Raw genomic sequence first — 16,959 nt, forward strand, 5'->3', positions numbered from 1 at the left:
ATTAGCTTTTATTCTGCTTACGTGAAAGTTGGATCTGATAAATACAAATGCTAGGAGAACGCAACCAACCAAGGAGTTTCCTTGATCAGAAAATTGGTTAATGTTTCAGGTCAGAACCCCTTCCTCAGAACTGCCAGAAGAATGGAAGGATTCCACAGAATTTGGGGAAATTTTTAATTGTCAAAACCAGAACTGCACATAATACTCCAAGTATGGCCCAATCAATGTTTTATAGTTACAACAAAAATATCTCTTCTATTCTATGCCCCGACCAGTGAACAAACATGCTATTCACCACCTTAACTATTCCAGAGACTTCCATGCCATTTCATGGCATCATAGACGTGGACCCCAAGGTTTCTCTGATCATCATTTACTGAACAAGTTCTACCCATTTGACTTCCCAAAATGCATCACCTTGCACTATTAAATTCCACCTGCCAACACGTCGCACAACTTTCCAACTGATCTATATTCTGTTGTAGCTTTAAACAATCTACTTCATTTTGCTTGGGCAGCTTACAACCCAGCGGTATACAGGCTTCTCTAACTTCATAATCCTAGCTTTCCCCCTATCTCCATCCCCCCCATCTTAGTTCTCCGACCAGTCTGACTGTCCTGATTAAATTTTACCTTGTATGCTTTATCACCTTCCCTTAGTTAACAATTATCTATTCTACATTTTCCTTGAACTTTGTCCCCTTTGATCACTTGTTTTCATACTTTATCTTTCCATACCTCTCTTTTCCCTCTACCCTGACTCTCAGTATGAAGAAGGATCTCGACCCGAAACGTCACCCATTCCTTCTATCCAGAGATGCTGCTTGTCCTGCTGAGATACTCCAGCATTTTGTCTAATATCATCTTCATTATCACATCACCAATTATGTTGCAATATTAGATAAAAATACTGTTTAAGAGCCATGTAGAAAAATATCTAAATAGGGAAGGCATGAGAATATCGTACTAATGCAGCAAATGAGATTGATTGTTGATGAGTAAAAAGGTCAGCATGTATGTGGTGGTTTAAGAGCCTTTTTCTGTGCTTTGATGTCCTCTCGGTATTGTGACAGAGTGAAACTTGATCACTGTAATTAGTGTGTAGTACACAACCTATTGTACAAACCTTTGTTTTTCAAAATTCAAATTCTCTATTCAAATCATGTGCTCTTTGAAATTGGCACAAGAGGGCTGGTCTGCATAAACTGTGAGATTACATGTCATTCTGCACGTGACTAGTGCAACAACAGCAGGAGTATGTGATGACCAGTATGGAGCAGCCATATAAATACTAGCTGTATAAGAAAATAACTGCAGATGCTGGTACAAATCGATTTATTCACAAAATGCTGGAGTAACTCAGCAGGTCAGGCAGCATCTCGGGAGAGAAGGAATGCGTGACGTTTCGGGTCGAGACCCTTCTTCAGACTGTCTGAAGAAGGGTCTCGACCCGAAACGTCACGCATTCCTTCTCTCCCGAGATGCTGCCTGACCTGCTGAGTTACTCCAGCATTTTGTGTATAAATACTAGCTATTCTGCAGCAAGAGACTTGAGTGTCTCCACATTATTTCCATTGATAAGGCAGATGTCAGTCCAACTTGCACCAATCTTAGCATTATCCACAGTAAAACAATATGCTAGATCGATATCCTTTTTACCACCATGAAAATGTAGTCACTCCACCACTGGCACACTGACTGCAACATGCATCATCTTTAAAATGCCCTGTAGAAACTGAGGTTTTGACAGGAATTCCCTGGTTCTCAATCTGCACCATCCTTACAGGCAAGGCATATGGTAAACTGCCATCAGGAAAATTCCTTTGAGCGTCCAACATCCTTCCTTGGAAACCACAGATTACAGCAGTTGAGGGGGCAATTTGGCACAACTAGTGTATGCTGACCAAACAAGTCCAATTCGACTTGTTATACTGCTGTAGGTTTGCTTTTTTCTTTTCAGTACTTCTCAAATGTTTATGAATAGCGCAATTGAATCCACTTCCACTCATTCGTGGGAAGAGCATTCAATGGAATGCTTTTGCAATAAAAATTAATTGAAATAAAAATGGAAAGTCAATAAGTTCTTCTGAACACACTACAAAAAGTCCTTCATTTTTCCCTTTATTATTGTTCCAAATATTAAAGTTTACAATACGATATGATAAAACTTTATTCATCCCTGGAGGGAAATATAATTTTCATATATATCTCTACTTCTAAAATGTCATGATTCAGATCCCAGAAATGTCCCAAATAACATTGTGACACTACTTCACAAGCAAGACAACATTTAAGTTGGCAATGACTACTAATTATTAACCACGCTGGTATTGTCTACATTCTGTTAGAGCTTAAAAAATTCAAGTTTATCGCCCAAAAGCACATATAAAATATAATGCTGCACTAAGGTTAAAAAGAATCAGCCCTGACCTTACCGCATGACAGTGCAGGCGTGAGGTGTAAATAGTTAACTGTAGCTTCTATTTTTCTTGAGAACTTTGTGCAAGTAAAATTGTCTCTGGATCAGCTAAATTCTAATTGCAAAGCTTTTGGGAGGTTTTGAGATTGTGATAACCCCTTTGTAAATACAATTCTATCTTTAAAGTACATTTAAAAAATATATGGTTTCGTTTTGGAATTGTCTAAATATGGTCATCAATAAGAAATGTTAACTTGTTTCTCTCTGCAGATTCGGCTTGAGCAGCATTTCCTATTTTACGTAAAAAATAAACTCTGAATAAAGAACCATTCACGATTTACAAAATAGTCACGCAAATAACGCTCCAGCTGCTGCATTTGGCTCTTGACAACATGAGAATGCTTAAATATAAACGGGAACTGCTGAACCTGTTAAAAAGTTTGAGATCTGGGAGCTGAAGTGGAAGTAATTAGGGCAAATTCTTTCTTTCCCATCCTCCACCTCTCCCCAAAAAAATCATTTGCAAATATGTGACAGTACTCAAATGTAGCCATTTACTGCATATGCTATTTATATACAAGATTGGCGTTATATCAGCTGGAGATTTTGTTTTCCTCTGGGATATGCAAGTAAGAATTTTATTGTGTAGGAAGGAACGGCTGATGCTGGTTTACACCGAAGATAGACACAAAAATGTTGGTGTGTCTCAGCGGGACAGGCAGCATCTCTGGAGAGAAGGAATGGGTGACGTTTCGGGTCGAGACCCTTCTTCGGAATTTCATTGTTTTGTCCGGGACATATGACAATAAAACCCCTTCCTTGACTCCAGCGACAAGCTTTGAGAGTTCTTGACAGGTGGTTGCGACCCCTCACAGTGTGTGCAATGCTGGGGAGAGCGCTGTGAAGTGTGGTCCACACGGCTGCACCCATCTTCTGCAAAGCTCGACTCAGCCCCGGACCCCGGCAATTCCAGGCGCTAGTTGGACTTGTGCGTTCGGGTTACAACAGCAAAGCCTGCCGAAAGTTATAACGCACAGTGAGGTGGGGTGGGTTAAAGCAACTAAAAACACCGCCCTTCCGCGAGATGCTCTCCTCTCACATCCGACGGCGACCTTTCTGGCGGCTCCTCGAGCCCAACCGCCGCTTCTTCCATATTAGGAGATAGTGGAAGCGGCCGGCGCCGCGCAGGGTGTTGTGGGCCCGGTTCCTCGGGCCACTTCCGGGGGTTGGATTCTGGCGGCAGGGCAGGGGAGCGACTGCTCGTTGACGGTGAGAGCGCTGAGTTTAGTCTCTCTCTCTGCGCCCGCAGGCGAAGTTTGTATTTGAACTGCATTCGTGCAGCCCAGCATTGTTATTGGGCGTGCTCGGGGTTATTAATCAGCGGTCGCATTCAGTAGGTGCATACTTGTGTCTATTTCTTTTTTGTTTGCTTGCCGTCTTCCCCAGCAGGTAAGGACGTGCAAGCGGCAAAGCAGGGGGTGAGGTGGTGAGGTGGTGAGGTGGTGCTGGAGTTGCCATGGTGACGGGAAGGTATGGGGAGGGGGCAGAAATAACATCTACATTGAAACATTAAACTTGTCTGTAGAGGAATTGCTGGCTGCTTGACTTCCTGTTCGTGGGCAGGGCGGCACCGTGAGGAGGCGTTGGGTTGTATGTTCAATTTCTCCACAAGGGTGAGTGTTAAGAGTAAAGGTTACCCTGGAGTCATTAAAGATTTGTTGATTTGAAGCTAAACAATTTGATATCAATTGCAGTAATCGTCTCGAGGCATTTAAAATCAAATGGTGTGGTAATAGCAGAAAAGGACGTTGATTCCGAGAAAGTCATTCAGTGCAATATTGTCTGACTTTATAAATAATGGCACATACAGGAACATTTGTTCGTAAAAGCTTTACTTTACTAAGAGATTTGCCTTTGGATTTGCAACTTCTCGGCATGAATGTACCGGATATATTAGAGAATCAATGACTGAGAATAAGGAACTGAATTGTTCGACAAACTGGCTCTTGAGGCATTGGTGGATTTGGAAGTCATTTAAATCTCAAGGATCTACAGTTTTGAAATAGATTTCTAGACAAATTCGATAGTTTGGAAATTATCTTCCAAAGTTTTTTACGTTTTGATATTAGGGGAGGAAGACAAAACAAAGCTATTAACTTGTCAATGGAGGGGGAAAAGCTAGAATCTACAATATGGATATAATAGCAAAGTGCCTTGCCATCCCAACATGGATTTTTGAAAGGAAAATTACGTTTGACTAATCTGCCACAGTCCTTTGAGTATATAACCTCTACAATAGATATGTGGAAAACAAGTAGATTTGATGAGTTTGTGTTTTGGGAAAGTTGATTGACAAAGTTAGAACACATGAAATAGAGAAACGTATACCAATATTAATTGAGAATTGCTTATTGGACAAAAAACAGAGTGGGAATAAATGGATCTCATCAAAACATACAAATTATTAAAGAGGTTGACAGGGACCATGCTTACTTGGCTGAGATGTATAGGACCAGGGGGGTGAAAAGTTTCTTTAGAGGGTGGTGAACCTGTATAATTCTCTACTGTAAAGCTTGTGGTGATGAGTTATTGAGTTTATTGAAAATTAATATTTCTTGTTATGTAAAAACGTTACTTGAGTGTCTTGTTTTATTTCTTTGACTGAATTAAGAGTACAAGCCAAATTAATGATATGGAGTGAATATAAAATAATTGCTCTATAAAGAATATGTTTTTGTGCATTTAGGATACTGACAAAGTAATAAAGAGTTAAAATTCCTATTCATTCCATTGGTCTTGATTAGGCATCTCTACATGCTTGCCCTAACTTGCCAGGGTTGGAATGTGTTGATCAATTTGGGCTGTTGAGTTGGTGCACAATACATATTAGAAATGAGTAGTTTGTCAAGGTGTTTATCCTTTATTTGCTTAATCTAGTAAAAATCAGATTAATTTCTGTTTTGGTGTTCACGGCCACTGTTAGAGTTAGAGTTCTTCAGTGAATTTTAAATTCATTAAGTTTTGACAAAATAAACGTCCTATTCTAATGGTGTCTGGTTTTAAAACACGATTCAAAATGTATTCTGTTTTTAGAGGAGTTTTTTGTGTACCTCATGGGATTGTGTGTTGCTGGTAAGGTCAGCATTTATTTTGAATAACCTCTTCCAGCAATGGAAGGTGAGAGTAGGATTAGCAGTTCACTAGTGGTGATGAATTACCTCCTTGAACCGATCCCTTGGAAGGTATTCACACAATGCTGTTGGAGAACAGGATTCGGGGGTTGAACGGCAAAAATAAAGGAGTGGTGGTATATTTCTAGGTCAGAATGGTGCGCAACCTAGAGGGGAACATTGTGTTCCCACATTTAGAGGTTGTAAGCTTGCGTTTTGTATGCGAGTTCCTTCACAAGGTTTCAAAATAAAATGAACGGATATGTGGCAGACAGAAAATGCTGTGTTGTGAAATCTCTGAATAATGCTGTGCATAAAACGTTAGGATTTTCACTCATGTGGTTGGGACCATGTAATTGGTTATTCAAAGCAGGAATCTTTTAATGATTGATTCATTATAGAAACTTTGGTGAAATAGTTATGTTCAATCCTCAAGTGTTCAATGCTCTAAAATATTCCTCAGCAGGAAACTAAACTTCTAATTGTGTTGCATGTCTGAAATGCTTTCAACTGAGCTATTGGATGGCCTTGCCCTGTGATCCAATCATAAATATGCAATGTTTTGCTGACTCAAGCAAGAAGTGGATTTCAACAAGACTATTGCGTGGTCGGATCCTCTATCTTTAGTTCTTGGCAGGCTGATGCCAAATGTTATTTTAAAGAGAATATATATTGTTTTGAGCAACATTTTCCTTTCACCAGGTAAAATTTGAGCATTGGTACAATTCTATAAATCAGTTATACAAATCATATAACTGCTTGTTCAATAAATTCTAGGTTTGTGAACATTTTCCAGAAAAAAAAGATTTGTGAACTGAAGCCATTCTTAATGAGATGTGTTTGTTGTGGACAGACGTGTCAGACAGACATTGCTGTGTTCTAAAAATTGCATACAAGGTTTTCACTCCAATGTGGTTGGGAATATGTAAACACTTATTTGAAGCAGAAATCTTTAAATGGATGAATCATTGCAGATATTTGGGTGAAATGTTCATGCCTAGGTGTTCTACAGGTGCTCGAAGCTATACAGATAAACTTTTTTCCAATGGGTCATTAAACAAGCAAGTCTAATCTGAATGAAACACCATTTTAAAGTATTGACTACACCCCAAGAGTGTTGCAATACCATACAGAGCTTCCTTCTGCTTTTAACATTGCAGCAGCTGAACTGACAGATATAAGAAGTGTAGTTACACCCCTCTGCTTAACAAGAATGTATCTACCACTGCCTTAAAAATATTCAGAGCTTTCTTCCACTGCCCTTTGAGACAAGCAGTTTCAAAGATTCTGAACCTGTAAAGAAATGTGACCTCATCTGTTTAAAATGGACAAACACATTTCTAGATTATCTGCGTTGATCCTATCAGCGGCCTCAAATCTTGAGGTTCAGTCAAGTCTCCTCTCACTTTTCTAAATTCTAACAGTTAGTGCTAGCCTGCCAATCATTCCTCTGCACACAGCTTGCCCAAACAAGAGTTAGATTCTGAACTGCTTTCAATACACGAAATAGGGCATTGATTCTGTACATATTCAAAGTAGAAAGTGCGGGAGTAACTCAATGGGGTAGACAGCATCTGTGGAGGCAAGGTTTCGGGTCAGGTCCATTCTTCAGACTGGAGAAGAGGTGAGGATGGGACAAGGCCTGGGCTGAAGGCTCTGGACCTGTAATCGCTGGAGTTTAAAAGGATGAGGGGATATCTTATTGAAATTTGCCAAATAATGAAGGCCTGGATAGAGTGGACATGGAAAGGACATTTACAGTAATGGGAGAGTCTAGAACCAGAGGGTACAGCCTCAGAATAAAAGGATGTACCTTTAGAATGAGGAAGAATTTCTTTAGCAAAAGGGTGGGAATCTATGGAATTAATTGTCACAGATGGCTGCAGAGGTTAAGGCATTGGGTATGTTTAAAGTGGTGATGGATAGGTTCTTTATTTGGAAGGGTGTCAAAGGTCATGTGGAGAAGGGTTGAGAGGGAAAAATAGATCAGCCATGATTATATGGTGGAGTTGACTTGATGAGCTGAATGATGTAATTCTGCTCCGATGAGTTATGGTCTTATGGCAGGGTGGGAGGAGGTATAGTCAAGGTAACTTTGGGAGTCGGTGGGTTTGTAGCAAACACAAATTGACAATCTGTCCAATTGATAGACTTGTATGAATGTTTCCAATGCCCAAAACAAACTTCCCTACTTTTGTGTTTAAGTGTCCTTATAATTAACAATAACATTTGGCTTTCCTAATTATTTGCCTCTATGCCACTTGGAAATCAGACACTGAACACTTAAAGTCTGGTATAAGAAAATAACTGCAGATGCTGGTACAAATCGATTTATTCACAAAATGCTGGAGTAACTCAGCAGGTCAGGCAGCATCTCGGGAGAGAAGGAATGGGTGACGTTTCGGGTCGAGGCCCTTCTTCAGACTGATGTCGGGGGTGGGACAAAGGAAGGATATAGGTGGAGACAGGAAGATAGAGGGAGATCTGGGAAGGAGGAGGGGAAGGGAGGGACAGAGGAGCTATCTGAAGTCTGGTGCAGTCTTTCATCATTTTTCTTTTTCTTGCCAAAGTTGGAGATTTCACATTTTCCTATACTGTACTCCATTTACTAGATATTCTTCCATTCGTGTAACCCATCCATGTAGATTGGTAACCTCTTTGTCTTCTATTCACCACCACCATTGTGTCATCAGTAATTTAAATAACACTATCCTCAGTGCCCTAATCTGCCATTACATAAATTATAAAATGATGGGATCCAACACAATCCTGTAGAGCAATGTTTGTTTCATCTTTCCACGCAGAAAAAGATTTATTTATGGCTATACTCCCTGATAACCAGCCAATCTTCTATTCACATCAGTATGCTACACCCAACGGCATGAACTGTTATTTTCTGCAATAACTTTTGACGTGGCATGTTTTTAAAGGCCTTCTGGAAATCTTGAGATTTGACTACATTTTGCTGGTTTTCGTTTATCCACAAAATGTAACGATGGTACTTCAAAGAACAGGATAGCACTAGTGGATCAATTATGTTTCCATTAACAGAAGGACAAAGAATCCATGTTCATTCTCAGTTCAATGCCTCTTGTTTTTAAATCAGTCATTTGTTTCTTTGAAGATGCAAGTATTTAGCTCAGACTGTCACCATTGCAGTGAGATGCAAGTCCCAAAAAGAAAAACTTTTTGACTTGGTGGTCACTTAAGTACTGAGTCAATCTTAAATGAGTCATTTCCAATAAAGTGTACTTTGTACTGATTAGGATTTGTTGGTTTTACACGGCCATTTGAACAGGAAGTCTCAAAATGCTTAAGTTGGTGGTTTGCAAAATGGAGTACACTTAAGAAATGTATAACCACTGAGTTTTAAGTGCTACATTTAACTTAATTGAAGGCAAGGTACTAAATATATTTTCTCGTAAATAATTATTCTATAATTGTGGAAAATGTAGGGGGCTCTCTTTTCATGTTGGAGATGTGCTATGCAGCAAGCTTTTGGTAGAAATCCAAGTCATGGAAATGCTGTTGATGGTGATTTCTTATCTTGTACTTGGTGTGTGTGAAGCAGCATGAATCATGGGGGAAATCCCATTTTTTTATTTACCTTTACTCTATTCGCTTGCCCATCAACTCATCTCTTATTCTTTTGTCAATTATCTACACTAAGTACATTGAATAGTCACCAATTAAACTACCAGTATGCCTTTAGGATGTGAGAGGAAACTGTAGTACCTAAAGGAAAGCCATAGTCATGATGAGAGTTATCACTAAATGTGTAAAGTAAAAATTGCCAGGCTTTGTGCAATCAGAGCAAGAGTTGGTTTGGACCACACCAGTATGGTGGGCAGACTTCTCTCCTAAAGATGCAAGATTATCAATATATAAGCTTCTGTTTGATTTGTGAATGAATTAAGAATGATTCACTTGCTCAATACCAGAATTATATTTCATTGCAATTTTTAACCATGTGATCATGCATTTATCCTGCTTTGCTATAATTAGTCAGCCAGGAGCTATGCCAGGAATACAACTGCACAATGAAAGATCAATATATCTTAATTTTTGATCACTTAGGCACATGGTATATGTAGGGAATGGAGATATATGGATCAGATGCAGGCATAGGAGATTTGATTAAGTTGGCATCATGTTTGGCATGTGCATTGTGGGCCAACGATCCTGTTCATGTGCTGTGTTCTAGATGTTTTTTCACTTAAGCTGCAATTTTTCCCAAAACCCCACGTTATGCAACATTTCAGACATATTTCTGAAAAGTATTTTTATATGACCTTGCTATTAAATCGTGAGCGGAGGCTTGAAAACAAATCATCAAAATTAGCCTAGATAAACTTTGGAGTACTGTTTCTGCATGGAGTACTTGCCTTAGTGAAAATAAGGAAGCAGGCTTTCTAAAATGTTGCACATGTTAGAAATGTGAAGGAAATACTGCTTTGCATCAGTTATTGCAATAAGTGTGTCAGCAGTCCAACAATTGAAGTTTTTAAATGGTTATGTTACACTTGGGTAAGATAGCATAACAATTGCATAATCATATATAAAATAATATTGGACTACTGCATTGTTTAACTTGTTGCTCCTTTTTCTCTAGATTTGAACAATGGCTAACATGGAAACTCTTGTACAGAGACTGGAACAAGTAGTATTGCGGTTGGAGACATTGCAACCATCTGGAGTTGGTTCTTCTGATGGTAAAGAAAAACAAGTTGTTTGAACTGTTAAAGGATGAAGTTCGTGCCTGCTCTTTATTCTGCCATGCAAAGTGTTAATATCAATGGCTATGTTCTGCTTTGAGTTTGTTGCATGATTGGACTGTGGCTGGATCATTCTAAGACTAACGGGAGTGTAGTTGCTTGGATGCCGTTCTATTAATACAGATCTGTTATGGATTGACTCCAGTGGATACTAGTCAAGTTTTGATTTTGCCAGAAATGTCAATTGACGTCATGCCATACGGAAAAGCAGGATAGGAAATCGACAGTAAAAAAAACTGAGATTTTTTTGGTGAACAGTTCTTTCCATCGTGATAAATAATGTGCTAGGATGGAAAAATCTGACTGAATGGATCACTGTTTTCATCCGTTCTGAATGGCTCTACTTTGTAAAGTGTTTGCTCTAAACAGTCTACATCTGTATCAGGTTTCATCTGAATTGATTCCAGTGTGAATTCAACTCTAATTTGCACCAAGAAATGTCAGCAGGTTCAAAATGTTATTGTTCTACCAGTTTTTCCTTGCACATTGAAAATGATCGGATCAAAAGTTTTCTCTTGTGGAAGCCACATGAAATAATTGTATGAAATAATCCTTGTAGATTAATAAGCATTTTTAGTCTATCTTAATGTGTAAACTGAAAGATATAAAGAAAGAATCTAAGTCTAGATCTGTGATTTTTAATTGAAAGGAATGACTGAAGAATGCCACAAAGCTGATGTAACTCATGCAGGACAGGCAGCATCTCTGGAGAGAAGGAATGGGTGACGTTTCGGGTCGAGACCCTTCAGACTGAAAGACACGGGATAGGGAAACGAGATATATGGAAAATAATGCAGAGAGATAAAGAACAATGAATGAAAGATATGCAAAAAAGTAACGGTGATAAAGGAAACAGGCCATTGTTAGCTGCATGTTGGGTAAAAACGAGACGCAGGTATGACTTGGGTGGGGGAGGGATAGAAAGAGAGGGAATGCCGGGGTTACTTGGAGAAATCAAATTCATACCACTGGGTTGTAAGCTGCCCAAGTGAAATAAAAGATGCTGTTCTTCCAATTTGCATTTAGTCACACTCTGACAATGTAGGAGACCTAGGACAGAAAGGTCAGTGTGGGAATGGAAAGGAGAATTAAAGTGTTTAGCAACCGGGACATCAGGCAGGTTCAGGCAGACTGAGCAAATGTGTTCAGCGAAATGATCGCCCAGTCTACATTTGATCTCACTGATGTATAAGAGTCCACACCTTGAACAACAGATATAGTAGATGAGGTTGGAGGAGGTGCAAGTGGACACCTGCCTAACCTGAAAGGACTATCGGGGTCGTTGGACAGAGTCAAGGGAGGAGGTGTAGGGATGGGTGTTGCATCATCTGCCGTTGCAAGGAAGGTACCTGGGGAGGGGGTAGTTTTGGTGGGAAGGGATGAGTTAACCAGGAAGTTGCTGAGGCAACGGTCTCTGCAGAAGGCGGAAAAGGGTGGAGATGGGAAGATGTGACAAGTGTTGGGATCCCGTTGGAGGTGGCAAAAATGTTGGGGAATTATGTGTTGTATGCAACAGCTGATGGGGTGAAAGGTAAGGGACTAGGGGCCAAGACACGAATGAGGGCCTCATCTGTGATGGGAGAGGAGAGCGCCAGTTCCCTAAAGAACTAGGACATCTCGGATATCCTGGTATGGAACACCTCATCTTGGGCGCAGATGCAGCGTAGATGGAGGAATTGTGAGTAGGGGATAAAGTCTTTGCGGGAAGCAGGGTGGGAAGAAGCGTAGTCGAGATAGTTGTGGGAGTCAGTGGGTTTGTAATACACGTCTATCGATAGTCTATTTCCTATGATGGAGACAGTGAGATCACGAAAGGGGAGGGAGGTGTTGGAGATGGTCCAAGTAAATTTGAGTGCAGGATGTAAATTGGTGGTGACATTGATGAAGTCCATGAGTTCTGCATGAGTGCAGGAGGTAGCACCAATGTAGTCATCAATGTAACGATTATAGAATTTGGGAATAGGGCCAGTGTATGTCTGGAACCGGGATTGTTCAACATACCCTACAAAGAGACAGGCGTAGTTGGGGCCCATGCCGGTACCCATAGCTCCGCATTGAACTTGGAGGAAGTGGGAGGAGTCAAAAGAGAATTTGTTATGGGTGAGGAACAGCTCCGCGAGGTGGAGTAGAATGTTAGTAGAGGAAAATTGGATGGTTCTACGGTCGAGGAAGAAACGGAGGGCTTTAATGCCTTCCTGGTGGGGGATGGAGTTGTAGAGGGAATGAACGTTCATAGTAAAGATGAGGGGGTGGGGTCTCGAAAGTGGAAGTCATTAAAAAGACGAAGGGCATGTGAGGTATCTTGGACATAAGAATGACGGCCACAAGGTTTATTTTTAAGAAACTATTAGACAGATACATAGAATGGGTTTAGTGGGGATATGGGATAAACGCAGGCAGGTGGGACTAGTGTAGATGGGACATGTTGGTTGGGGTGGGTAAGTTGGGCCGAAGGGTCTGTTTCCACGCTGTACGACTCAATGACTATATTGGGTCAATCGCAAAAAATCTCTGTCAGCCAACTGCATGGAACAAAAGGGAAAATCCATTATTTCCAGCTCTTCGCGGTTTATTACAAACCTGTAATATCAACCTATATTATATGTACACCCATCGAGGAAAGCGCCAACCATCTTATGGACTGTTGATGAACAGTTCTTGCCTCTCGCCCTAATGTAAACCAGACATTTTGTTGTGTCCTGAACAAGAACAATAATCCTATATTCTATTTCACAAAATCCTGGAGTACCTCAGCAGGTCAGGCAGCATCTCAGGAGAGAAGGAATGGGTGACATTTCGGGTCGAGACACTTCTTCAGACTGATGTCAGGGGGGCGGGACAAAGGAAGGATATAGGTGGAGACAGGAAGATAGAGGGAGAACTGGGAAAGGGGAGGGGAAGTGAGGGACAGAGGAACTATCTAAAGTTGGAGAAGTCAATGTTCATACCGCTGGATTGCAAGCTGCCCAAGCGAAATATGAGGTGCTGTTCCTCCAATTTCCAGTGGGCCTCACTATGGCACTGGAGGAGGCCCATGACTGAAAGGTCAGACTGGGAGTGGGAGGGGGAGTTGAAGTGCTCAGCCAGTGGGAGGGGGAGATCAGGTTGGTTAAGGCAGATTGAGCGAAGGTGTTGAGCGAAACGATCGCTGAGCCTGCGTTTGGTTTCGCCAATGTAAAGAAGTTGACATCTAGAGCAGCGGATACAATAGATGAGGTTGGAGGAGGTGCAGGTGAACCTCTGTCTCACCTGGAAAGACTGTTTGGGTCCTTGGATGGAGTTGAGGGGGGAGGTAAAGGGACCGGTGTTGCATCTCCTGCGGATGCCGGGGAAAGTGCCCGGCGATGGGGTGGTTTGGGTAGGAAGGGACGAGTAGACCAGGGAGTTACGGAGGGACCGGTCTCTGCGGAACGCAGAAAGGGGAGGGGATGGGAAGATGTGGCCAGCAGTGGGGTCCCGTTGTAGGTGATGGAAATGTTGGAGGATGATTTGTTGGATACGCTGGCTGATGGGGTGGAAGGTGAGAACGAGGGGGATTCTGTCCTTGTTACGAATGGGGGGAGGGGGAGCAAGAGCGGAGCTGCGGGATGTAGAAGAGGCCCTAGTGAGAGCCTCATCTCTAATGGAAGTGGGGAAGCCCTGTTTCCTGAAGAATGAGGACATCTCTGGTTTGGAGGAAGTGGGAGGAGTCAAAGGAGAAGTTGTTAAGGGTAAGAACCAGCTCTGCTAGGCAGAGGAGAGTGTTAGTAGATGGGGAGTGGTTGGTTCTACGGTCGAGGAAAAAACGGAGGGTGATGGGGATTGGCCCCCACAAGGATGGTCTTGATAATCTTTACCATGGATGTCCAGTCACTCTACACTTCCATCCCCCACAAGGATGGTCTTGAAGCTCCAACAATCCTATATTCTACGATCTTGTGCTCAAACTGCCTCACAGCTAATAACGGAGGCCTAGCTTGTCAGTTATGTATATAAGCCCACGGAAATGAAATGTGGACAAAAACCACAATACCTACTTAGTTCTCTGTTCTATAACATATTATGTAACTATCCTCCATTTTGTAACATCTACTTTTGTGCATTATTACTTGTCTACCTACTACAATGCTTTTGCAACATCTCTGATGTCCTAGTGTGAAACACCTCATCCCGGGCGTAGATGCGGCGTAGACGGAGGAATTGGGAGTAGGGGATAGACTTTTTGCAGGAGACCGGGTGGGAAGAAGTGTGGTTCAGATAGCTGTGCGAGTCAGTGGGTTTATAGTAGATGTCAGTCACTAGTCTGTCTCCTGTGATGGAGATGGTGAGGTCCAGAAACGGGAGGGAGATGTCTGAGATAGTCCACGTATATTTAAGAGCAGGATGGAAATTGGAAGTGAAGTGTATGAAGTCAGTGAGTTCTATATGGGTACAAGAGGTAGCACCAATGCAGTCGTCGATGTAGCGGAGGTTGAGTTCGGGGATGGGGCCGGTGTAAGTCCGGAACAGGGATTGTTCGACGTACCCGACAAAGAGGTAGGTGTAGCTAGAGCCCATGCGAGTGCCCATAGCTATGCCTCTGGTTTGGAGGAAGTGGGAGGAGTCAAAGGAGAAGTTGTTAAGGTAAGAACCAGCTCTGCTAGGCAGAGGAGAGTGTTAGTAGATGGGGAGTGGTTGGTTCTACGGTCGAGGAAAAAACGGAGGGTGGTGGGGATTGGCCCCCACAAGGATGGTCTTGATAATCTTTACCATGGATGTCCAGTCACTCTACACTTCCATCCCCCACAAGGATGGTCTTGAAGCTCCAACAATCCTATATTCTACGATCTTGTGCTCAAACTGCCTCACAGCTAATAACGGAGGCCTAGCTTGTCAGTTATGTATATAAGCCCACGGAAATGAAATGTGGACAAAAACCACAATACCTACTTAGTTCTCTGTTCTATAACATATTATGTAACTATCCTCCATTTTGTAACATCTACTTTTGTGCATTATTACTTGTCTACCTACTACAATGCTTTTGCAACCTCTAACAATGTCTTTGCTTCTCTACAGAGGTTGCTCCCTATGTTGAAGCATTTGATGAGCTCCTTGCTGGACCAATGGCAACATATTATAAACTAAGCAAAGAAATTGGTGGAGATGTTGCAACACAAGTGAGTACTTTGTCTTTACATTATAGGTAGCTATGTCACAATATTCCTGATAATGGGATCATGACAAGGAAGAAGCTCACTCATAGCATCTAATTTCATTTTGATTGATTTTGTATCTTGTTATATAAAATAAGGAAGGGTGAAAAGTGTGGTGGAGTCATCATGATTAGCTTTATTTGAAAAAGTTTTTAAACATTCTGCTTTGACCCTGCTGTTATGAATAAACTGATTCATCAGGAAGCCTGCAGTTCAATTCTTAAGTCAGTTGAAATCCAGAAAAATAATATCTTGAATTGCTTGATGTTAGGGGGATGAAAATTTAAAGATAGCTATTTAAAGATAGCTAATACTTTGCATGTAATCCATAGTGTGGTGAAGTAAAACATACGTGCGGTAAAATGCCCGCAATACCACTGTGATTGAATATTGTGGACAATATTTAAATCTATGTTGATTTGGTTTGCAGTGATATAAGATATTTATTGGAGCCTATGGTCTTAAAATTGGTACTGTCATAAAAGCAATGTGGGAAGAATGTCCATGTAACAGAATTTCCACAACCTCGCTTATCACAATGTACAATTTTATCTCCATTTCAGTCAATGGTATGTCATCAACACTATCCACCAGAAAAATTGATGCTAATTAACACCTAAATCCTAAACGATTACAGTATTGCTGCACTGCACACTTGATTTTCGTTATCTGCTGATTTGCTATCCACGGATCAATGTACCTGTGCGATTGGCCCATGGCCTTATTTTGGAATTTTCAAATATATCTACATAAATGTACATTTTAAGGAAATCGGTCATTGTCTTTCCAGACTACTAGTGTCAAAGGGCACCCTGTTGTACATTGTTCTGGTAGAGAGTTATCTTTCCTTTTGTCGCTGCACCCAGTTATTTCAAACTTCCCCAATCACTGCTTGTAAGTATCAGTACGTACAATGGAAGTATTTTATTAACTAAGATGATTTTTTTAGTTATTTGAACACAACAATGTATGCGCTGGTGTTTTAATGCCGATAGAACATAATAGGGCATATTTATGTTTATTTAGACAAGCTATGTATTAGGGACCAGAGAAAGGTGTTTGATATTAGCATTTTCTGTTATCTGCGCAAAGTCCATGACCCTACCTTTTATTGATAATGAAGATTAGGTGTATGTAACAACAAAATGTGTTACCTGGGCTAATATATAGGTTCCTGTGTGTTTAACTTGTTTTGGCTAGATGTTGTCAGTTGTTCGGGGAGATGGTAGGTCCCTGGTCTACTTGCGTATCTGATTTTTGGAGATGTGCTATTTGACTGTCCAAGAGTGTCTAAGAGATTTTTCTAGTCAGTGGTGGATTGGGTGAGTCTTCATTTGGGTTACTGGTACCTTTCCTTGACATTGTAACTGATCCAGTGTCCAGAGGATAGCCATGTAGGACTCAAACTTATCATCATTTTT

General features: G+C 41.1%; 1 protein-coding gene across 4 annotated transcripts in view; it reads left to right on the forward strand.

Annotated features, from left to right (window-relative positions):
* Positions 1–3,560: 3,560 nt before the first annotated feature.
* cap1 (CAP, adenylate cyclase-associated protein 1 (yeast)) overlaps positions 3,561–16,959 on the forward strand; it is a 43,463-nt gene continuing 30,064 nt past the window's right edge. Inside the window, exons 1-3 of one of the 4 annotated variants that reach the window (XM_078422899.1) lie at positions 3,561–3,688; positions 10,202–10,301; positions 15,402–15,502. In XM_078422899.1, the coding sequence (XP_078279025.1) occupies positions 10,211–10,301; positions 15,402–15,502 (192 nt within the window). In that variant the 5' untranslated portion in view covers positions 3,561–3,688; positions 10,202–10,210. Of the gene's footprint in view, positions 3,817–4,073; positions 4,093–10,201; positions 10,302–15,401; positions 15,503–16,959 lie in introns of those variants that run through there. The other 3 variants (XM_078422900.1, XM_078422901.1, XM_078422902.1) reach the window with 3 other exon arrangements.

The sequence above is a fragment of the Rhinoraja longicauda genome, chromosome 27, assembly GCF_053455715.1.
Source record: "Rhinoraja longicauda isolate Sanriku21f chromosome 27, sRhiLon1.1, whole genome shotgun sequence".
Taxonomy (NCBI): domain Eukaryota; kingdom Metazoa; phylum Chordata; class Chondrichthyes; order Rajiformes; family Arhynchobatidae; genus Rhinoraja; species Rhinoraja longicauda.